The 24,713-nt window shown below is 41.2% G+C and overlaps 1 protein-coding gene across 4 annotated transcripts in view; it reads left to right on the top strand.

Moving 5' to 3' along the window:
* sncb (synuclein, beta) overlaps positions 1–23,749 on the top strand; it is a 208,016-nt gene extending 184,267 nt beyond the window's left edge. For 2 of the 4 annotated variants that reach the window (XM_030062167.1, XM_030062168.1), the window contains 5 exons: positions 13,608–13,741; positions 17,475–17,504; positions 17,856–17,941; positions 20,904–20,990; positions 22,937–23,749. In XM_030062167.1, the coding sequence (XP_029918027.1) occupies positions 13,608–13,741; positions 17,475–17,504; positions 17,856–17,941; positions 20,904–20,990; positions 22,937–22,966 (367 nt within the window). In that variant the 3' untranslated portion in view covers positions 22,967–23,749. Of the gene's footprint in view, positions 1–12,322; positions 12,538–13,607; positions 13,742–17,474; positions 17,505–17,855; positions 17,942–20,903; positions 20,991–22,936 lie in introns of those variants that run through there. The other 2 variants (XM_030062170.1, XM_030062169.1) reach the window with 2 other exon arrangements.
* The last annotated feature ends 964 nt before the right edge of the window (positions 23,750–24,713 follow it).

Genomic DNA, 24,713 nt, shown 5'->3' with positions numbered 1-24,713 from the left:
ATGCAAAGACAAAGTGTGCCTCGAGGACACACAGAGACAATGGTGAAACCCATACCAGCGGTAACCTTGGTGATGGTGATGACCTGGGTTTGGTTCAAATCCATGTCGCAACACCAATAACGATGAAATGGGAACTGATCGACGCAGAGGGTGAAGGCCAATTTTGAGCAAATGAATCAAAAGATATTTACAGCATCGGATTGACTGGAGGACATTGAATTGACCCGAAATTATAGGGTCACCGCCTCCCCCTTTCTCTCTTCTTGCAAGAAACACTGACACTCCTTTTCTTTCGAACACTCCTCTCTCCTGTTCTCTCCTTTTCCTCACTGTTAGACGTTATCTCAAAGACCAGATCACCATGGCAACAATTAGTCACATCGTCATCGCCCACACTTGTGTTTGATGACTGTTTTTATTTTGGAGGTTTTGTCGATGCACCCATACCTCGCTGGCAGATTGCCAAGTAACCTGCTCTGGTGAACAAGGAACAATGTTGCCATCTGTTGGATCTACGTGTTTGCACACAATCAGTGACACTGAAAAACACCCAGCATCCCTGTGATGACTCATGACAGGCAATCACATGCCAATTAAGACTTAAGAGTAGACCAGGACGGTACGGCTCAATCATATTTCACGTGTTTGAGACACATCTGAGCACTTAAATGTGTCAGACCTGTCCATCTCTGAAAGCTTAATATTTACTAGGCCATTTCTTCTCCTTGCTGAAAGAAAATAGCAATTGAAAAAAAAAAAATGTATCCTTTCTTCCAGTGGTGTTGAGCCCAACTGATATAAAATGCAGCAGCAATATTTGCGTAACGGTGGTACGATGGGTCTGCAGTTCAAGTGAGACTAGGGTTAAACTACTGTATGAGTGGCTTGATTGCAATATGATTAATTAAACATGACAATATGTGGGCTTCCGACCAGGGCTTACATTTATTCATCAACACCTGCCATCTTTTATATGTCTAAATGAAAGCCCCGCTTTCTTCCAGCAGGGTACCAATTACGTGAGAGATAATATATTGGGTGAAATTTTGGCTGAACGTTACCCTTGAAAACTTGGATATGCCTGTGCTCTCAGGAGGCGCTAATTAATTTTTTTTCATTGGTCTTACCGTTAAGTGATGTAATATTCATAGTCACAAATAATTTTCCATGTGGGACACATCATCATTCTCATTATTTATTCTGCTGACTGAGATTCTCGCCAAGAAATGGATCTTAAAATGTTTACCTGTATTATCAGATTTCCCTCTGTGGTTACAGTGCTAAGGCAGATATTCCTCAGCTCTGAGGTAGTGAGCCAAAGCTGGTATCTGGTTGCACAGTGCAATATAAAGCAGTATGGGAGGTAAATGGAGTATAAACTCAGGCCTGCTGTGAGTATTTCTGCAGAGCACTATAGGTGGGTGCTCCTACCACAACACAACCCTGAGGCTAGATTTTAATTATTATTCTGCGTGGTTGTTCAGTGTGGGATCTAGTTCAGCGTCTTCATAGTCCTATTTACAATATAGCTTGTCCTCTAGAGATAAATGACCATGTGTCACCAGTCACTGGCGCACATTTATGTTTGCTTTCAGGTCTCCTCCAAGAGAAGACAGCAGCTTTCCAGTTCTTGGACCGTAAAGCAGTGCTATGGTTTGCCAAAACAGGGAAATAAAAGAGACAATTGGTCTACGGAGTCACAGTGGCCTACTGTAAATTCAGTCACCACTCTGTCCATCAGCTCTGCAGTAGGGAGGGAACTAGAGAGCTGGCATGCCTGCTAAGATTTTGTTTAATTCTCATGTGTAAAGGTAATGGATTGAAGCATATAGAGATATATGTTTTAATAGGGGCATATAAACATAGATTCTGAGAGGGTAATCTCTCGCTCTTTTAAGGCTTGTATCCGTCAACTGAAAACACACTGTTGTACAGCTGTTCCTTTTAGTTCACGCTGGGATTCAGGAGTACGGGTAAAAAGGTAGCAAATCATTTTTCCAGGGCATTTAGTGACAACTACACTGCATTTTTAAAGTTTTCTCTCCAAAGTGCTGCTATATTCGGCTGCATATTGTAACGCTTTGCCGTGAGGTAAATGATCCCTGCAAGAATTTGGCTGAAAACTCCAGTTATTTCCCAAATTAATGCAAGCACCTCGTTTCCTTTCGTTATTTATTCATCAGGAGCAAATGTTTTTTTCTCTGTATCCATGCATAGGTTTTTCCCCTCCTGGGCAAGTTCAGAGGACAACAATACAGTAACCCAAACAGGCATGAAGACATGCTTCTTCATGTTGCTACTCCACAGAATCGCTATATACACCAGATTTAAAACATTATCTTGACATACAGGAATAAAAATAGTCTCTGACTTGTTTTCAGTCATTGCTGAGTTTTCTAAGTGACGCAAAAAGCCTATCCATAAAGTTTTATTGAGATTACCAGCGCAAAAATGCTTCGACTGTTGATTCCTTGCCAGTCTGTTATTGTCAGGGAGTGGGCCCAGATGTCTTCAAATATCCAGATTATCGCTGCTGTATTAAGAAACTATAATGGATATCTACATCAAGGCTGTTTTGAGTGTGATCTGATTCCCCCATACGTTCCCCCATACGTTGCAAACATCCATAACATTTCCTGTTTTTCAGAAACCGTCGAATTGAAGATGATCTTTATCACTGACTTTTCGAAAATCTGTTGAAGATTTTTTATGTTTATGTGCCCTTAATGAGCTGTTGGATACATTTGCATTCTTCAGAACAGTTGCTTGAGCCAATTATCTACAGTAACTCATCACACCGCTCACCAGACCTCACATAACCCCATTTAATTAAGCCGGATTGAGATCTGAGTGTAGACAGACTCAATTCATTGTTAAAGCTTTCCCTGAACCTCTAAATGTCTGTTGTACTAGACGTCCTCAAGACTCCATTGATCCTCTGGGGTACATTAACCTATCAATGCAGTCGGCACTGTGCATTATGATTAAGCACATGGAAAACATCCACGGGTGCCCACTCAGAGGTCAAACTGATGCAGCCACAGTAAACCACAAAAACAGCGTGGAGCAAATTGCAGGCATTAATATTGATGAGTTGGAGTTCATGCTATGACATATCTATCATGGAGCAAAGATACTGCGAATGAGTGTTGCCGGCAGTATCGTGGCGGCTATTAAGCTTATGACACATCGGACTGTATAAGTGGGTCCAAGATATTGATAGGAATACATGGTTATATAAGGGAGAGGAGGGGGCAGAGGGAAATAGCCGGCCGTCGAGGTGCAGTGTAATTAAAGTGCAGGGGGTGCTCGTGGTGCTCGCGGGCTCCTTGCCACGTTTCCCATTGACTTTCAACCGGGCGAGGAAGGTCACCAGCAAGGTGTTTAGAGCAATCTCCACAAATTGTTGGACTGAGGCTTGATAATCTCCAAGGCTTTAATGGATCTCAGATCTGTTTACCAAGTGAGTGCACCTTACAAAGTCATTTTGCAATTGTTTTCCCCTCTAACACAATAATAGAACTGGAATTGGCTTTTTGATCAATGACATCAGTGGTTAAGTTGATATATTCAATAAGCACGGCAACCTTGAGCCCCATAGAATTGTGTGTGTGTGTGAGTGTGTGAGTGTGAAAGAGAGAGAGAGAGAGAGGTGGGTGGTTGCTTGCACTGTACTCCTGTACTGTACAGAACATTACCCAAGGGATTCATACGTTTATAGAATAGGCATTTACTTTACTTTTCTCTTAAGTATCTCATTTAATTGTTTTCAGGCTGCATATCCTCAGTAGTTTGACCTTCAAAATATTCATGGGTAAACAGCAATTTAAACATAACAGCGCATAATGTACACTTTGTGTCACGGAAAGGTCAGTGTTGGAAATGTGCTCGACACCCCTCCCTAGAGTTTATGTGTTTATAGGGTCAAAAGCAGCTATAAGGATAAGCTAAACCGCCGCTTGTACAGTCATTTAAAATAGTGAGGAGGATATGGAGAATGCAATGTTTTGTCATGTGTAATAATTGTTGGATTTGTACCAAAGACTGGGCAAAAGAAGCAGTGCACTCTAGGAGGAAAGGGACTCTGGTCTCCCTGCCTCGGAGTTGATCTGAGGGTTGTAATGTTTCCCCCGGTCTACTCTCAGGCATTAATGGTTGAATGGATAGGATTGGACAAGCCTGGAGACTCAACCAGCCTCTAGATTCGCTCCGAGCAAATCTCAACAGTCTGTATCTTAAGCTCAAATAAGCACTGTGCTCACTGCCCTCCCAATAATTTAAATAACTCCCAAGTGTAAGACCCTCTCTCATTTGTAGCACATTTATCAGATAGTTATGCAGCTTGCCAAGACAGAGGCAAACAGAGAGAGAGAGAGAGAAAGAGAGAGAGAAATATTCCTACACCACAACCAGCCTTCAATAATCACACATTTAGATTGTGCAGCAACAACTATGAGAGGAAAAAGGAGGTTCTAATGCACACAGTACTCAGAGAGTTGGTAGCTAATAGTTACAGATGGCTGTGGCCCAAAAGATTGCCGGAACCCAGTTTTTCAGTCTGACACATACCAATAAGACAGTCAAAGAAGGGTGGGGGTTTGGGAGGATGAGCAATATGGTTTCGTAAGTCCTTTATAAGAACTACTTATGAGTTGGTACACCGCATTGCAGCTCAGTTGCAGTTTTGAAATTACCACCCGTTGGATCCCCTTAAGACAGGATTTTTTTTCCATGCCATTTCTTTGTCATCTTAATTTCGCTGCAGCAATATCCATAATTCACAGTGATTTTCCTGGCCTCATTGTCTTTCCCATGTGAAAAATTTTGGAGACGGATTCCCCAAGTTCCATGAAAAAGAGTAAGATTCAGAGGCGAACAATGAGAACACCATTACAAGACTTGGCACAGAAAAGCCTCAAAGGCCTTGGCACAAAAGGCTCTACAAATTGCAGAAGATAGAAGTGCAAACTCATTAGCTTACCAGGTTTCCAATCAGAGCATTTTTTTTATATGCCGGATGTCTCAGACTGCATACTGTAGCTCTCATCTGATGAGAGCCATTTTGCACGACTTCAAAGGACTCAGTTCTGCCTTAGAAGTTGCAGCTGATGTTGCCAGGATGGACATATTTTGTCAGAACATACGTAGCAAGATATTTTTCACCTTAAACACTGTGCTGTTCTTGTTAATGAATTTGCCCTGAACTTCTGTCAGCAGCGTGTGACATTCTGCCTTCTACCACTATTATGGTAAGCACACAAAATGATGCATTATTATGTATGGCCTCCTCTGCTGTTCACAGGCTATTTTGTGCTGTTGCTGTTGTGTGACAAACTTCCTTCACAACACTTTCTCCCTGCACTTCTGTGAGTGTGAATCTATCTCTGCCCATCCAATACAGAGCTAAAAGACAGCCAAAAGAGATTTCCCAAATGGCATGTGATACTGCCACAGAAACAATACTTGACTTTGTGTTTAGGGGCAGAGGCAGTTGGAAACTTGGATGAATCAGCCAGTTTAATCTCACTTCAATATGCACTTACCGCATGCCAAATTTAAAAAAACGCCAAAATCTGAAGAGGCAATTCTTTTCAGCTTGGTAAAGAGTAAAGAGTGCTTCACTTTTGACAGGAGAATACCTATAAATTCACACACCAGGACAATGCACAACAAAGCAACGTGTGATTACCTGAATCTCACAAATCCTCCTACAAAATATGTTCTTTGTTATGCAAATGAAACCCTTGTAAACAAATTCACGTTTGACTTATCACATTGAAACACATTTGTTCTTTACTCTTCTCCCTGTCTGATTTTTGTAAACCCAGCTAGATATCTTTATTCCTGACATATTGAGGATTTAATCTGTGGGTAGAAAATTACTCTTTCACCCAATCCTGGCTTCATTCAACCTAAGTGATTGGATCCACAACTGCAGCCATACATACATCCATCCATTGCAGCCAGCTATCAATGTGCTCCACTTCTAATCGTCCCCCTGGGTACACCATATGGGAGATGCTAAAAGATGTACTGCCATCATTTGAGAATCTCTCATTTTTTAAATGTGCTGCCTTCTGCAGTGATGGTATATGTAAGATATTACGCCATTATCTCATTAATGTTTCTACCTCAGAATCTGCGGCATTCATTTTCAGACAGCTTGTCTCTTGCACCATTATGGCCGAGCTCTGAGAGATGCTCCTCTGTGAGGCTGCACTACCATCTGGTGGGGAAGCAACAGACTTAGTCATATCAAATGTTCGCCTTTCTCTCTTTACCACTCTCTGTAAGATTGATTTCTCTCCGTCCTCCATGACATTGTGCGACTGCTGTTTAATCAGACCCAGATAAAAGAATATAAATGAGCCAAATCTCCCTGGACTCAAAATCTTAGACTTCATTGACAAAATATGTCAAAGTGCTGTAGCAGTTACAAAAGCAGCATTGATACGGCGTGGAATTGGCTTTGAACTGTGACAGCTTCCTTTTACGATTACGCTGTTGTCTGCCAGTAACCAGTGAAGAGTGCTTGACTCGGCACAGCAGAGATAGCCAATAGCCACAGCTGTTTGACTTCTCCAAAAGACAGCAGAACACGTTATGTAATGCAATTATGCATCAACGTTAATAGCAGGCAATTGTGCAGGCAACCAGCCAGCTGGAATGAATTTATATAACTGCCAAAATTTGACAGAAGGGAAAAAGATGGGCAACCTTTTCAATAAGGAGCAAATACACACACACACACACACACACACACACACACACACACACGCACGCACACACACATACACCCAAAGGTTGTAAGTTATCATTCTCTTCATGTGGTAAGTCCAGAGACAGAGTTAAACAAATTGCTATGACATAATTGTAATATTGCTTCCGGTATATCACACTCATTGGTATTACTTGGCTTACATTCAGGTGCTGTATATTGAGTTTAATCACGGGTGAGAGTGCTCTCGCACAGATTCAGTGAATTAAGTCTGCATGCATAAAGAAGATGGAGAATAGCTTAAAGCACTTTGTATGTACAATTTGCATAACAGCTTTAATTTTAGTATATCCTTTATTATACCCAAAGGATATTTCGATCAGCAGACTATAGACATGCCCACAGTATGTATAATGCATACAGTGGATAAAAGATCACTTAAGCAAATATGTTAACAACAAATGTTACATAAATTAACACAAATTATCTGATGTGTGGGTGAATTCATAAGGCTAGTATGAGAAGGTTTCTAAGTAACTGCACATTAGAGTGTCTTGTTTTCAATCAAATATTTTATGAATAATGACAGTGATGACAAGTGAAAACACCAAGCACAAATTATATACCAGAAATGGCAAAATGGGAGATCCAGGTAAGTGTCTGTCATTGCGAGGTTATGTTACTGTATGTGTGATGAAACCAAACTCAAACCACAAGTCCTCTGCCCTTTAAATTAAAGCTTACATTACCACTAGCATCCTGATTATAGGTGACAGTTCATCCCAGTCAGTTTGAATATGGATTTGGAAAGTTGCTTGTCATAGATGTGCAGAGGAATTTTATAGAAATACAGCTTCTTGTCATATTTCAACACATTGACATAAGCGTAGGATGCACAGCGTTCTGATCTGTATTCTACTCCCTATATCCAGGCACGATTTTATACTGTGTCTGTGTGGATATGCAGTAAACCGAATAATTACATGTACACCGTGTTTTGAAATGTTCCCTGGTCATTGCTGTGACTGGCTGTCACACCCCTTGAAAGGATAAACAGTCTCTGCTTCCACCTAGTGGTGCTGAGAGGTACTTCACCGGTTGAGTCCTGAAAAAAGACTCGCAGCGGTGCCCACCCCTCCCCCACTTTCTTAAAGTTATGGAAGAATATTCAGCACCTTGCACATTTTAATGCAATTCACCACAATAAACTCAGGCCAATCATTCATGCAAGTGATTGCTTCAAATAGGGACTAAAATTCAGATTTGAAAGCACTCATGGGCCGGGTTCTGTTTTTATGCAGCTCCAGGAGACGGCAGATGTGATGTGTATGCACATGGCGCAGGGGAAATGACTTGCAATCTAAACAGCCGTAAATTTCAGCTGTAGCGCAGCCTCAGCCTATGTCAAGATTTTATAACTCAGATTGATTGGAATTATATGATGCCTGCCTTGACTGACCAACTCCACTCAATGGATCTGTAAAATGAAAAGCATCATCCAGGAGCCGAGATCGTAAAGAACTCATGGTAGATAAAAGCAGGTTCACTGGGGGTTGAAATTGTGGCTGCAGACTGAGGGTGAGAATACTGTCTGTCTCTGTGGTATTGGAAGTGCACACAGGGTCCACAAAGAAGAGAGGTAAAAAATAACGAAAGACATCACTACTCTGCTATTATGCTCTTACAGAATATTTCAGAAACACATGGCAAATGACCTGTATTTTTTCCTGGGAAGGGTTTCTGGCACACATACGCTCTGATTCAGTGATGCCCTGCTACTCATTCGTATATTCACACCTGAGCACTACCATGTGCAGCCACATCTTCTGCTGTGGGCCACTGAGCAGAGGCCGGGGGGGTTAAAGGTCCTGTTTTATTCAGTTTTCATGATTTTGCTTTCAAGCTGTAGCGCAGGATTAGAATAACATTTATTCATGATGTTCTGCAAGTAAGTGTAGATTGGTTGAGACTGTTTATTTCATTAATTAGGTGGAACAGCAGACCCCGACTGGCCGACAGCACTGCATTCTCTATCTCAAATGAAGTAAGCCTGCTGAGAAGAGGCTTTACAAAAGATGTCAGCTAAAATGCTGCAAAGTTGCTTGATTTGAGCAATTTGAGTCAATTGTTTAGTAGGGGAGCTAATCAAGAGTAAGTCCAGCTGTGATGCATATACTTGAGTTAGTCTGCAACTACTGGTGTTACTGGATTATGGGTTGGTTTGATTTTGTTTGTTTGTTTGTTTGTAGCTTTAATGGTATACCTATGAAGGTCTTGCACAAGAGCACATCAACATGGTTGTTGTTGAGGGACAGGAGAGCATTATTCATTCACTTTCCTCTTCTAGACTTTCCAAACCAATCTAAGGATTCAGAGCAGCCATTACCATAGCAGTTGTTAATAACAGTAATAATTATCAATACAGTTATTATTGTTATTGTTCAGCCTTCACTTTGCTTCGGTAATTTACATGTCCCTTGGTGAGCTTAAGCCAGAGTACACTGAGAAGTTAAACTGAGAATGAAAACAAATGATGAAGGGGTCATGTTTCTGAGCAGCTGTTTTGGCTGTTTTCCAGCTGATATCCCATGCTTTAACAAATATTTCCATCTAAATTGCTTTTAAAAGTAGCCTCAGGATTTTTTTTTTTTTTTTTTTTTTTTTTTAAGTGGTGCATATTACAAAAGTCTGATGCATGACAGTAGTGATTCTGCCTGGTGAAATGCTGCCTGGGGTTTTAAGCTGAGCTGGTTATGAAAAAGTCCAATTTTGACATGCAGCTGATCTTACTGGATAGGGTCAAACTGAAACTCGGGGTGCCTACAATATTTAATGACATGAATTTAATAATAATGCATCTGAAAAATGCCTCTTTTTAACATAAGATATTCAGATGGAAATTCTATCTTTCTTTGCAACTTAAATATATACAATGGTCAGTGATGGAAAAACACTCCTGTTATTTTGCTTAAGAAAGCGTAAGTATTAGCAGCAGAATATATTCCAGCATTAAAAATAAAAGTAGCTATTGTGAGCAATGGTCACATTACAAATGGTTATTCAGTGTTATTAAGTATTTAATGTGTAGCTGCCCCATACAATGTTGCCTAACAATTTACCATGTTTTACGAGCTCAACTATTTTTTATAATTTTAAGAAACAAATAACTACAGAGACCAGGTAAATGTACTGCAGTAAAAATAAACCAATAAAAATTAAATTAAAAAAAAAAAGTACAGTTGGTTCCACTGAAATTTAACGGAAAACTAATATGAAGTCTCACAAAATAGAAATACTCAGTAATTGAGTAAACGTCCTCTGAAGCCGGTCTTCATCACACGTCACGTAGTCTGATATCTCTCCATTCAATAGATTATTTAGCGTTCCGTCTTAGTAAAGGCGGACTGTAGTAATTACGTCATTCTCACAAAGGACCACAAGAGGGCAGCTGCGGCTCGCGAGTCGCAGGTGCTTCAAGCAGGAGCGCAAACAAGAGACTGTAAAGTTCATCTCTTGCCTTAGAAATAGATGCAGAGGAAACTCAGAGCAGCTGTATATGAGGTTTTCTTGCAGTGTATAGATGGAAGGCTCTAGGCGCTTTATTTTGCAGCCTGTAGATGTGTGTGGTGAGTGAGTGTGTGTGTGTGTTGAGAGGCTGACTCGTATCAGCACCATGGACAGCTCTACAGTGTCTACACTTCAGCACCATGAGCAGGTCCCAGTTGGCTCTGGGAGAATAAACCCAAATAAAACTCGGTTATTTATTACGATTCCCACCTTTTAAGGCAAACTTAAGTCTTATAAATTTGAGGTATAAATCATAAACAAACTGTGAAGGTAGGGTCTCGATTACTTTCTGTCAACAGGAGTGGTTATTTGCACCACATGTTCAGACATAACCCACGTGATGCATGAGTTTTAAACACAAAGTATTAATTTTGTTGTCTTTCTCATTCTTTTTACTGTCCTGGAATATTTCCACTTCAGATATGTGTTTAGCCAAATATGTATTAAGTACCTGTGTTTGCTCGGGATACTGAAGAACTTCTTCCACGGTAAACAAAGGCCACTCGAATAGATAAGTCAATTACCTGAAAAATAGATTGTTGTTATTATTGTTGTTATTGTTATATACCTTGTCCCAACGCAGCGTTACACTGGCCTTGGGTAGATCCAGAGGTGGGTGAGATTACAAAAAAAAAAAAAAAAAAAAAAAAAAAAAAAAAAAGAGGGTAATAATTCAAGGAGAAGTGAAGATCTGGGATTTCCTCAAACTGGGGGAGGGACTTGAGGAAAGGACGTTTTTTTTTTTTTTTTTTTTGCATCGACTCGCCCACAACCGCAAGCGTTGCGTCACTTCACACACGTCATTCAGAAAAAAGGGGGTGATATTTCACTCTTCCCCGGTTCAGTAAACCAGCTGAGGTAAACGTGGGAAACGTGAATCCCGTCGAGGATACAGTATGAGCCAAACCAACCAGTCCATCCCTGAGAATCACGACCCGGACGATCAGCACTCAAGGGGAACCTGTGCCTCCAGCTCAGATTATCCTCAGCTCTGATTGGCTGACTCACGTCCGGTGCCTTTGTTAAATTGTCGATAATATTCCACCTGTGACCTCACGACTGTTCATTTAAATATCAACCGCTCAAATGAGCTACTTTTCAAGAGCTATATCAGCGTACTTGGCAGAAGAATGACATTTAACACTTTTTAGTGTTTATGAAGATTAATTCATCACTTGTGTGATTTCTTGTAAATAAAAAACAAAGCCCCTCAGCTGCAGCGGGTCAAAAATCAATGTAAGGGACAGCCTCCAGTATCTTAAATCAATCCCCCTTCCCTCTTTCAAATGGTATCACCCTTGGATTCCCCCAGTGTTTGGTCAGTGCAGGTTTTAGCGACTCAGTATTATTACTAAGACACTATTTGGCTAAACATAAACTTCACAACTGGCTTTGAATGTCTTCCATTTTGGGGCAACATCCCATCATCTAGTGTTTAGAACAGAATTGGGATATAGGTTAGTTAGTCTTAAAGATGCAATGGTGACCAACACTGTACACTGCCCTTGTCACGTCTAGCCTATGTGATGATACATTTCATAATTATGTAAGTTGGGTCAGTGTTGGCCAATACGAGAAGGTGACAGCGGCACTTGTTTTCAAAATGAGGCCCAGGAGCTCCCAGATGCCACCGGGGTCAAATAAAAAGAAAAATGTAATAATTCCAGGATTATTTCATTCACTAGAAACATAACAAAATGAACAGGCAAGCTTAGAGAGGAGCTATTTTTGTGGTGTTGTCTATTCTCATACCCTTATAATTACGGGGGAGAGGCAGGCACGGGCCCTAATAAAATTCACTATTCTTACAGTGTTCCTATAGGGTCTTATGCATGAATTAATTTTGAGTCCATGCAGTATCATACTTTATAGAACTGTAATATTGCTGTATAATTCCCATAGTGCAGCGACATGTTCGCACGAAAGCTATAGGCTATAAATTGTGTTGATTTTTCATAAGGGACGCTGACTCCAGTTTTAATAGTGGGGGAGAGAGATGAGATGACGTGGTGTGGCGCTGGAGCTCGTCTTCCCTCTCAGAAGCGACCAGCTGACATGTTGGGGTGATCAATGGTGGGGGGCTACGTGCTTGTCTCAGCCGCACTGTGAAGGGGCCGTCCCTATTGGTCGAGATCAGCCAGAGGAAGGCCCACCTAGTGATCATTTGAAGATACCTCTCATTTAAGACGATATTTTGAATCGACTCTGCGATTGAACCATAAGGGGGCAAGTCGAAGGCTATTTGTAAATAGGTAAGAACGCTTTAGCGTCTTGCATTCGCTTGTTTTTTATTTTTCTGAAGCATATAGGCTATGCTCATCACCATTTTATGGCCATGTACTGTGTGCAAGCGTCGTCGTAGGGAAGGAACTGGCTCGGACCGTGCTTAAAATAACTTAAGGCTGTTAACCCAGATTTAAAAAAAAAAAAAAAAATGCAAAATATTCTCGCATTTCTCCACGATCCATTTTTAAATTGTGACTTAAAGATTGACCTAAAAACAAGGCGCGTTTCGTGAGGGGCAGGGGCAAACGTGAGAAACGGTCGACATTGTAAATTGTTGCATTTAGCAATTGAAATATAGACCTGCTATATTCAGCATGGGTTCTCGAGTATCTGTATGCAATTTTGCGATTAATTCTCAAGCCATTTAGGGCTTAAAACTGAGCTATTTCCAGCAAAAAATATCTCCCTGCTTGTGATGGAAGTATGACCTCAGATTTCATCATTTGATATTAATAGAAAGGGGGGTTTGTTTCAACGCTGAAACCGCGATGCGTAGCCGATATCATAGTGTAGATTATGTTTCCCTTCCCCCAGTATTGCTGTCGAGCTCTTGTAATATATTCCACCATATATAGTATTACGCTATGTAGTCACTGAAAAGGGCCTGCGCTATTTCCCAGGCACGGAGCTGTCATCCCGCTGCCATTGAGAGTAGCATTACAAGCGAGCAATAATTAATGAGCGTGACCACAATTAACCATTTCATTGAAATCTTTGCGCTCGTGAATATTTCATGCGTTGGCGAGGACGTGAAAAGGGGGGCTGCACGCGTGAGTGAACCGCGGGTTTTGCTATAGACTTATGGCGGGACTGCAGCCACAGGATCCACCGTAGGAGGCGTTGCTTGCTCCATCCTACCCTATGGCTTTATGACACAGAGCTTCTTATGATGGGTGGAAATGAAATAGTGACAGCTACTCATCAATAATATGAGCCATGTCATGCAATGCAGGCCTATAAATATCCCCAAAAGCCTTACATAGATACTGACAGTAGCAATTGTGACTGACTGTACATATGGTCTGTCTCTCCACAGTAGCTTGGCCAAGATGGATGTGTTTATGAAGGGTTTGTCTAAAGCAAAAGAGGGGATGGCTGTGGCCGCAGAGAAGACCAAGGAAGGTGTTGCTGTCGCAGCCGAAAAGACCAAAGAGGGAGTTATGTTTGTAGGTAAGATGGCTGAAAATCTCAATATCAGGTTACTCCCATTCACAGCATGCACACGCACACTGCCAATCTGTCCGCTCCATGTGGGAGGTGACAAAGCAGCACTGAGAATATTTTACTCTGTATCCAGCTGTCCTGTATGTCCTGAAACATTTGTACTTTTTCTTGACTGGCTGGAGATTGGGTGGGGTTTTGCTCCCTTTACACGTGAAGGCATTCAACAGGGAATATGTGTTGCTTCCCCTAGTTTTATATCCCTGTGCTCACTATCATAATGACTTTTATGCCTGCATGGTTTCTTTAGTGTAACTACATTGCTAGAGTAGCTGTTAGTTGTGAATTAAAACAAATGGGCTTTCATAATACAGAGCTTCATAAAATATAACTGAACACTCTCCCTTTGTAAATGCAGTGCACTGTATTACTGCAGCGGGTAATCCAGTTAATTAGCCATTCAGTCAGCAAGTCAGTTGATCAATATCTTTGTTTTACCCAGGGATCAAGGTGCTGTTTGATTTATCAACAGCTTTCCCCATAATCTCTAGAATAACATAACTATGCATAGTTTTCAAGAGAAGACATGTCTAGGGGTTATTTTGAGTTAGTTGATGTGCTATAAGGCTCTGGATGTCCTTATGCCCCTCTCGCCTGACTTGGCTGGGCTATGAGCAGAATATGAGAACAGGGATGGGGGTGGGGCAGTGTGATAGTGGGAGCTTGTGGGAGGTAGCAGTTCTTGCCACATGTCTGTGAATTGGATGACAGCAGATTGCAAAGCAGAATCGCAGCGCGTGGTCATCTCCCAGAGACAAAAAGGCCACAGGCCCTTGCCTTTGTCATCGCAGCCTAATTGGCAAGAGCCACCATTACAGATACCTACTTCCTGCTATTGTTAAGTATATGTCTTACATTAACAGGCCAAATCTACTGCATTTCACCTGTTTTACAACACTGTGAAAATTAACACGTTTGATAGAATTTTGCTTAGTAAATTATTTATTAAAAAAAAAAAACAAAGGTAGACTAACAGCTACAAAAAAGGCTGGCAAGGTGTGATCCAGCTTGGTAAAGGTGCAATGCCAACTGATAGAGACACTCACAATCTCTTTCATGATGCTGCATGTGTTTGTGACATTAGAAGAGCCATAAAAATCAGATGATGAACATTCACATGTTCATCATCTGATTCACTTTGTGATTCTCTTCACTTCTAAAGTCAGTGCTATGCATAATTTAAGTATCCTTGTTCCTGTGCTGTTGGCCTGGTAGGCTGAACGACTACTAATGTGTGTCATCCCAGTTCGAGCCCGATTTCATTTAACTGCGCCCCACCTCCCTCTCCACTGCTAACACACATATGCACCACCACCACCAAAACAGAGTATTGTATGACAAAATAAATTATACTCAAGCATTATATGAAATAGAGTAGAGATAATTCTTGAAATTCTTGCTGGAAAATTATTTAGCAGTGTAGGCCATCCCATTTGCTTTTTTTGTCTTGTACCATTTATCAGTCTGTCTTTTGCGTGTTTTTCAGTAAATCGAGAGGTGTGGAGTATTCCAGGCACAGATGTCTCTAGAGGGAGATTGGCTCCAATTACCCTGGATACTTAGCAGCATGTCCCTTTTACTTATCACTGCAAACCAAACATGTCAGGCTGCAGTCTAAACATGTGTGGGCTCGTTTGTGTCATCTTCACGCTGTGTCTCATTTTGACTTTTGCCTGTGCTACTCAAGAAAGGAAAGGAGTGTATCTGTAGCATCTCTGTGCTGCTGCGGCCTGCTTGTTGAGCATGGTGATGCCCTAGAAAGCTGCGTATGAGTCGCTTGAAGGCCCCTCGTGGAGGAGGGGTGAGAGTGATCTGATAGGTCTGTGGCCCACCTTTTGACAGCTGCTGCGGCTGCAGACCGCCCACCCAGCTGAGCTGAGCAGTCAGCCTGAGGAGGGCAAGGAGAAAGGAAATGAAAAACCCTGCTGTACAAGACACCGTTTAATGTCACATATAACTGTCTCACGGAGCATGTGCTGCCCTCTTATAGTACAACACTGACTTGTTATTTCCTCACTTTCCCTACAATGATAATAAAATGGCATCGCAACAGCAATGTTATTACTGTTGTAAATCCTTGTTGTTGTGCTATGTCACCCTCAGCAATTGCAGGAACTGGTAACTGTACCAGAACAACCTTTTTTGAGAGAATTACCTCAAAACTCATAAAGTGAAATGTTCTCAGGATTTTTTTCTGCCAAAGTGCACGCTTTGGCAGAAAAATTTCATTTCATTTCACTTAATGAGTTTTGAGGTAGTTCTCTCAATTCAAAAAAAGTATTCTGACAGCTTTAGTCTACTGTTAGACAGAAAATGTCACGGACTGGGATGTTTTCATTGTCTATCCAACATCTGCGCTTTCCTCTATATGTTTAACTTAGGTAAAGGGCCAATATTTCCCATAAAATTTTTATTTCACTGGCTAAATGTTGGTATAGTAGACTAGAGAACTCAAAACTTTGAAATTAAATGGTGAAATTTTTGGAAAATGTCTTAATTTGAGAACAACAGCCGAAATGAACTGAGGAAATTCCCCTTTAACACTGAATATAATCTCATATGATCTTAAAGCCCTATTGTGATTATATTCATAGCTCTTATTTCTTTTTTACATACAGTGAAAATGTTGAAAGCCCAAAAACTGCAGCTTTTGCTGCTCCACATATATCATCCATTTGTATCTACTAAGTGTTTCTGTACATGTGGTGCGCCTACCGCACTTCACCAAAGGCTGCACTGAAATGGATGCATCTCTTAGATTCATGTTTTGCTTTGAGGCTCGACTTCTGTGGAGACACTTCTGTATTTTACCATCTTCTCCTCTTCTGTCAGCTGGCTCTTAGAGGCCCCAAGGGACCAATAAGAGATGTGACTGCTGCACAGAAGAGAGGATGACCAGGCTTGAATGATCAGGATGCACAGGCACATAGTAGATTGGCCTCATAGCTGGCCACAGTACAGTGTAGATAAATGAGAGCTGTCAAAGGTCAGAGGTGTGAACAATGTAGTAGTTGTGGTTGCAGCCAAGCAGAAAGTTTAATAACTCCTCCCTATAAAGTTAAAATACAGCTCCAGAGCAGCTCCCGTGTTAGCTCTCTTTCACCTCTGGACTTCTGGCAAGCTGAGAACAATTCACAGAATTGTTGGCAGGGCTGTAAACCAATCATCAATCAATAAACTAATGGGGAAATGTCCTTCACCAAGACTGCAGCAGCAGCTTACAATGAGATTACAGTGGCCCACGGGGGGGAGTTGTCAAGAGTTTCACTTCCACATGTAGTGCTTTTTGTTGAGCTCGTTCTCTTGAGCGCAGCTTGTATGAAAAATAATGAATTTCTGGGTGGTAATGACAGCTCCCTGTTAATCATGGGAACAGTTATGAACAGGAGGCTGCAAAGCTGTATCTGGAAATTAATAAGGCCCTGCATCATGACGGCGTAGCCTCAGGGTGTCATCTATCACACTTCCAGGTAGACAGCATTTGACCTGGAAATTCCTCAGTTGGGAAGAAAGCAGTTTTCTTAGAAATGGTATTTTAAGTGTAGATACGCTGGCTAAAGGTCTGGCAAAGGAGCCCACAGACAATTGAAAGCTTTTTAAAATTCTGATTTCTTAAATTTTATATTTTATCTATGTATTGGTTGGATATCTTTTCTAATTCATTTCTCTCTTTTCACCTCAGGCACCAAGGCCAAAGACAGTGTTGGCACAGGTGGGTTTTTCCTCTGACCTTTCCTTTTCTTTAAATTGTCTAGGCATTTATTCCTGATTAGACAGTGAGAAAATGAGTTTGACACGTAATTAGGCCGCACAAGATCAGACATTTGCTATGTAGCTTCAAGAACGACAGACTGCATAAGGCGTGCGTGCGTGCGTGCGTGCGTGCGTGCGTGCGTGCGCAGCTCCGGGTGGTGTGCTCTATTGGTCATTATGCCCAGTAATCAACAGAGGTCCTCAGTAAGGCTAACCTGTTTTGCACATGTTTTTTAAAAAGATACTGGTGATATAATGTTGTGTGTGTGTGTGTGTGTGTGTGTGTATGTGTGTGTGTGTGTTCCTGTAGTGGCTGAGAAGACAACTGGAGCGATGGGTAATATCGCTGCTGCCACTGGCCTGGTGAAGAAGGACGAGTTCCCGACTGACATGAACGTACGTATCGTTACTGTCACCGCCTTCTCTCCTCTAGTACACACACACACACACACCGTGCTGTAAGACACTGCGTCATTTTCCTGATTGTTCACAGACTCACTGCTGCAAAATGTTGTCATAATTATGCACCCTTATCAGTCATATCACAGACTAAACATTCTAACGTTCTCATTAAACATTCTCATTTAAATTGAACTTTTAAACTGTTGACTTGATCCCCCGCTAAACGAGGAGAAAATATACAACAGGTCTCACAGGGTAAAGATTTGTCAGTGTTGAATAATGTCTTTGCAACTTTGAAACAGATTTATTTTTGTTTAATGCTTAGAAACAAAACAGGTACACGATCACTAATTATAGCTTCAATATACATTTAAAAAGCATGCTGTATGCTTCAGTTTGATTTTTAATCATTTAATAGTAGTAGAAAAAAATTTACTACTGCCATACAATGAATTGGATTTACATTTGAGCATGTGTGTTTGACAGCAAGTGAAAATGAGAAAGAAAACAGACCTGTGTCCTAAATCCAAAGCTCACCTGCAACGGGCAACATACATCCCTGATTTCATTAAAGTTTGGACATGGTCATAGTTGTAGTAACGCCAGATTTAGAAAACAGGGATAAAGAAGGGCTGAAAAATCAGCATGACACCCAGAATGAGAGTGTGTGTTGTTTTATTCCTCTGCCTTCACCACCGAAATGTTCCCTACTTGATGAATAACTTTTACCTGCGAAAATATATTGCTTACTTTTCAGTCCTTTTCAAAAGAAAAAGTTGAATAGTTGCATTATAAAAACTTGTTTGTATATGTAACCCTTCTATTATGTTTGGGGTCAATTTGACCCCATTCAGTGTTTAACGTCTCTAAATAAATGATCAACATCTTTTTTTTGCTTCATTTTTAATGAGTTTTCCTAATTTAATGGGTACTACAGGTTAAACATTCACATTCAGAAATTCACATGATGATATGTTTTCAATGTCCTGTACACACTTTGTACGCATCGGTTATAAATAACAAAAATCTGTACTTAGAAATAATATAAAGCCATTAAAACACCAAAAATTTATATTTCTTTCCAATTTTAGGTCAATCAGTGAGATTTTATGGTTATTTGCATATTTTTCCATTGTCGTGTAACAGGAATACTGGATGTATAAGTGTGTGTGTATGGGGGGGGGGGGGGGGGGTGGGGGGGGGGTTATGTTTTATTAAAAGGGCTATTTAGGTCGTCAACAAAGAAACGTAAAGTACCTGACACATTAACTCTAGTAACAATTTTAATTACAATAAATTTGTGGAGGTTAAAAATGCTGGGGTCAAATTGACCCCAAACATAAAAGATGTTAGTAAATTTGAACATAACAGGAGGGTTAAATGACATACAAATGGGTCCACACTGTAAACAAAAAAAGAAAGAAAAAAGAACAGAGACCTTATTTGGCCTCAAACACTACCACTAATCCACCAATCACAAATCTACTTTCCTCAGTTCCGAATGTTCCAAAAAATGGGCATAAATTGGGTTAACTGCTTGTTTGACAGCACTTGCGGAGTCAGCATTATGAAAACAAATCTGCTTTTGTCCTTTAGGGAAATTTCACAAAGGCTTTGTTTTACACCCACCATGATGTTTAAAGTTTATTGGGGTCAGTTAGAGAGAGCCTGAGGATTATGGCAAGGAGCTGCTGCCCTGGTCCTGTCAAGTCAAGACGGCCTGTCTGCAGTCCAGAGCCGCTTTGGCAGGCAGGGTTTCTGTCCAGGTGCCTTGTAATGACCTGATGGGTCTCTCTGTGGGACTATCAGCTCTCACTCCATTATTACACTCTGCTCCCTTGGTGACCTCAGACAATGTCACTAGTCTGTGTCCCTGCTCACTATCGGTTAATTCACTCCGGGGTCTCCTGAGGAGAGCAGAGCAGAGCAGAGGAGAGGAGAGGAGGGGAGGCTTTGATTGTTTGAGAAATCAACACAATTGCTATGGAGTTTTCAGCATTTTCTTCACGGACTCCCACCTCTTGTAATTGTAATTGTTTGGAAGTTTTTTTCAGTGATCCAAAGTGCTGCTCAGTTGTTGTTGTTGTCGTTGTTGTTGTTGTTGTACTGTCCCTGTCACAGAAACAGCAACGTGGCCAGGCTGTCTTTCTAGGTGTGTCAGTGCAGAAGGGAGTTCCTTCTCCTGTCCTAAGCCTTCATCCCCCAGCCTAGGACCCTCACCCCTGACTCACTAATCTAATAAATCTGACAACCTGGTCTAAGCAGCTTCTTGAACGCCCTGTCTGTGGGATAAACATACTTCTCATGTCTGCACCCTGAAACAACACAGCCGCCACTGCTGAAACCACAATCATATGTGCATTGCTGCTTATTCTTCCATTGAAGCGTATGTTCCATTGTGCGCTATATCTAGTACACAGACTTACTGATTTTCAAACCATTGCATATAGAACTTATCTTCTCATTCAGCGTCATTACAGTCTCATAAATGGCTCCTCTCGTGTAGACGTGTTTCTCAGGCAGTGCTCCATCTGATGACGTTGTGTCTTTGTGGTGGTTTTACATTGCAAAGATTTCAGGCCATGCTAATCGTGTCGGTGGGCTCACAGTAGTAACAGCAGCTTGATACAGCACACAGGATTATGGCCTGTTCTTCTCTGACCTAATTGACTTGATTAGTGCAGAGTTTAAAAATAAATGTGTGGTGACCCACTAGCTTTATTTTCAGGACTCATAGCAGCAGGTGTAGCAATAATGGACAGTGTCTACCTCATAAACCCCTGAGTAACAGATGCGGTAAAGCCTGCCCTGATGACGGCTCACAGCCATTATGCACCAAAGATATTTAGTCTTACTTCCAATATCAGGTACAAGTGACTGCACACCCTCAAAATATGTCTGATCTCTCTCTCTTTTTTTTCTTACATCATTATCTGTCTCCTCTGTCTGTCTGCAGCCTGAAGAGTACGGACAGGAGGCCATGGAGGGCCAGGGAGAGACAATGTTGGAGGCAGAAGGGGAGTCATATGATGACTCCCAGCAGGTCAGCACCCCACACATCACTCTCACAAACCATGCACTGTTCTCTGCAATGTGAACACCGGCTCTGCGTTAAAGTATGTTACATCTTTAGTGTTAGAATTGTGCTTTATGTTTTATACAGAGAGTTTGTTTGTAATATCACACATTTCTCCAGTTCTATTCATTTCTATAAGCCATATCTTTTCAGGTAATAGCATTAAAAAAAATCATACTAATGGGCTAAAGAATAGGCAGTTGGCTTTTGCAACAAAATTTGGATTATGCTTTCAGAAAGTAGGTTACATACATACAGCAATTTGTTTTTTTATTGTCATGCAGCATGCTTTACATTTTTCTTTTATGCAGTTGGTCAGTTTGGAAGAGCTAAATATTCTGTGTAAAGCTGTGGACTGGACAGGGAATGAGTCCATTCACGCCGATGCACAGAGAGGCTCATCAGTATTCAGCGGCTCTACGTGGTTACACATTTTAGCTGTATTGCATTTCAATAGCACTCCACTCCTGCCCTCCTCTTCTGTCCCCCACAAACACTACAGCATCAACCGTTTCTCTTCTTTGTAAATGAAAAGAGTGGGCTTGAGTTAACAAGCCAATTGCCACACAGAGTGCATTGAATTTAGCACCACCTACATTTAGCATCATGTGTGCATGAGTGTGTGTGTATGTATGTGTGTGTGTGTGTGTGTGTGTGTGTGTGTGTGTGTGTGTGTGCGCACGCGCACGCGCACTGAGGACGGATAGAAATCTGAGACAGATGGTTATTTTTGGAATTTGGCTTGCAAGGGCGAGACGAAGTGTACTGAGCCCATTCCTTCCAACACAGAACTTAAGTAGTAAAATAAAAACCACAAAGCTCGCATCATCTTGAATGAATGTTTTTTCAAGGATATATATATATATATATATATATATATATATATATATATATATAATTAATCTAGTGAGCTGGTTATCTTTATGGCCAGCATCGTATTTTCTTCAGTGGAATATTTTGCTGATAACATTAAAAACATCCAGAAGGCTGCAGTTGGGGTGGGATTTAAGATGAGATTTTTGGTGACCTGTAATAATTTTCAATTTATTCAATGCATTAGGTGGGATTTTCTTTTCATTCCCCTTCATGGCCCCCATCAACAGATTAATATTCTAATCAGCTAAAGGAAAAAAAAAAAAAAAACGGATCTGTGCCTCGAGATGCAAATTAAAAGTGAATTTCTCGGAGGCAGTAGATTGTTCCATCCATGTCCTTCCTCCTCCATCTCTCTCTCTCTCTCTCTCTCTCGCTCTCTCTCTCCCTCTCTCCCCTACTCCTCTGCATCTCTCCCCCTCCCCCATCCTCTGCTACACCAGCAATGTGCTAGCTCAGTCCGAATGGGTGTGGTGATGACGCTTGTTGCCTCAGTGCATTGTGGGTAGTGTCAGGGTCTCCCTGCATTGCTGTAAATATGGAGTCTCACTGCTGCTCTCAACTGCAGAGGGAGCGCTCTCCTCCTGTCAAACCAGGCCTCTACTGACCGGGCGGAGAGATAAAAATCCATCTAATCCGCTGTTGTACTTTGTTTTGTGACTGTAACATCTGACCTGCACTCACTGCACAAACAGTTTCCAGAGGCTGTTTTTTTTTTTTTTTTTTTTTTTAATGACGCTGTGAGTGGAGAAGGCTGATGCTGGGTAACAGGGATGCTGAGGATGTGCTCACGACATGTCCTTGAGGCTGCTGAAAGCTTCTGCTGCCCTCTGCAGGCCAGAGAGAGGCGCTGAACCTGAAGTTACAGAGTGACATCATTACCTTCAACAGAGGGCTCTGGTGTTATCACAAGCCAGTATATTCTGCCTAAGATAAATGTGTTGTCTAAGTGTTTTGAGGCAAAATGCATGAGGTCGGATGGATTGTGCTGCTGATGCTGCATTCCTGTGTCTTAAATCTGTTTGTTTTTTTTCCCCCAGGAGAGCCAGGACTACGAACCAGAGGCGTAAAAGCATCAGTCCAAACAACCATCCAACCAGCAGCACAATAACATTTCTAACAATAAAAAGGACAAATGCTGAAACTATCACAATTATACCCCTGTTGCAAAAAACTACAAAAAAGACAAGCATTCCCACTGAAAAATGTTCTTCCTTCAAGACAAATCTTTTATTATTATATATTGTAAATGTCATGTTATTAATGTAATGTGTTGGGTGTAGGTATTTATTGAGCTGTGGGACTGTCCTTTTGGTCTCATTTCTTTGATTCCCTCCCAACGAAATGAGACCAGAGCCAGGGCTTGTGACTTTGTACTTGTGTGTATCTGTATTTAGAAATGTGCAATAGATGTTCATCATCTTCCAATGAAGCATTGGGAGCAGAAAAAAAAATTAATAAGTCCGATTTCAAACAGATATGACTACAATAATATCCTCTAAGTGTCTACAATGCCTGTTTGTGGGTTTCTCTTTTGCATTTACTTTGAAAGCAAGTTATTTATTTAATGTTTTTGAAGTAAGAGTTTTATACATTGTATCTTTATAGTTGCTTGTGAAATCATTCCAGTAAATTCTCTGTTAGAAATGGACAACGTATACATGTTTGTGTGTGCGTGTGTGTTTGTGTGTACTGAAGATTTTAACAAGTTAAAGTCAATATATTATGTCTTGAAAAATCATATCGGTTGTCATATCAGTATGTGCTTTAAATTGCAGGACTTGTCAATATAAAGGTTTATGTGTCAAGCCAGACAAACAAATCCTCTGTAAATAAAAAAAAGGTCAGAAAAAAAACCCACTGTTGTTAGTGTTCTTCAATAAGATTTAAAGTCAACTTTAACTGGAGACAGTGTCTAAATGTCTAAATGAGCATGTGATGCACAGATTTCAAAGACTTTCAAAGAACCTCCTGTATCCCATTCTTTTTTTCTGCGCGTTTGTCTACATCTATTCTCTTCATGCTTGCCTGCTTCTCTTTTCACCCACTCTGTCTGGGGGTTTGTGCCTTGGTGGTGATGACAGGATGTGTAGAATATGCTGAGGTGGTCTGACCGGGCTCTGGCCCTTGGCAGGATGCTGCCATAGCTGGGATGCCAGTCTGATCAGGCCTCTTTGGGTGGGTTTTGTTCATGTAATCCAGTTGGAACGTGCAGGCTTGGTACGGTCAGGCCCAAACAGGGGGTATTAAACAGCCAGCCGTGCCACTGTCTGGTCAGACTCATGCGTGGACACGCCAGGCAACAGGGACAAACACAGGAGCCATGGCCTCATTCAAGAAGTCCTTTGAGAGCCTGAAAGGCACCAGCCATGCGGCGGCTAAAGGAGTCACAGATACTGCAGGTACAGTCCTGTAGCGTTACACTGAGGAGGAGAAGAATCCAGAAGAATTGGTGGAAAAGTCTACTGAGCAGAAAGGAAACTTTGATTTTCAGATTCCTTTGTCTTTGTAGGTAGGAGAGAATGGATATGGCTAAAAAAGAGAGAATATTGGGTAGATTCCAGTATGTTTTGGATATATCAGTGAGTCAGTCTCTTGACTGTACTGTATCTTTTCTGCAGACTGATTTTTCACAATGTGTGATGCAATGAGATCACAGCAATTAAAGCTATTTTAAGTGTGTAACATTGAGAGAGATCATCTTCAAAAGCAAAAAAAGCTGAGTACAACAGTTTGATAACGATGTTTTTCGCTGCCAAAGTCCTTGTCTGTGAGACGCTGTGATGTGTTTTCAGTCCAGGCAACTCAGGACGCTGT

Source organism: Myripristis murdjan, chromosome 10 (assembly GCF_902150065.1).
Source record: "Myripristis murdjan chromosome 10, fMyrMur1.1, whole genome shotgun sequence".
In the NCBI taxonomy this organism is placed as follows: domain Eukaryota; kingdom Metazoa; phylum Chordata; class Actinopteri; order Holocentriformes; family Holocentridae; genus Myripristis; species Myripristis murdjan.
This window is presented reverse-complemented; position numbering and strand designations above follow the sequence as displayed.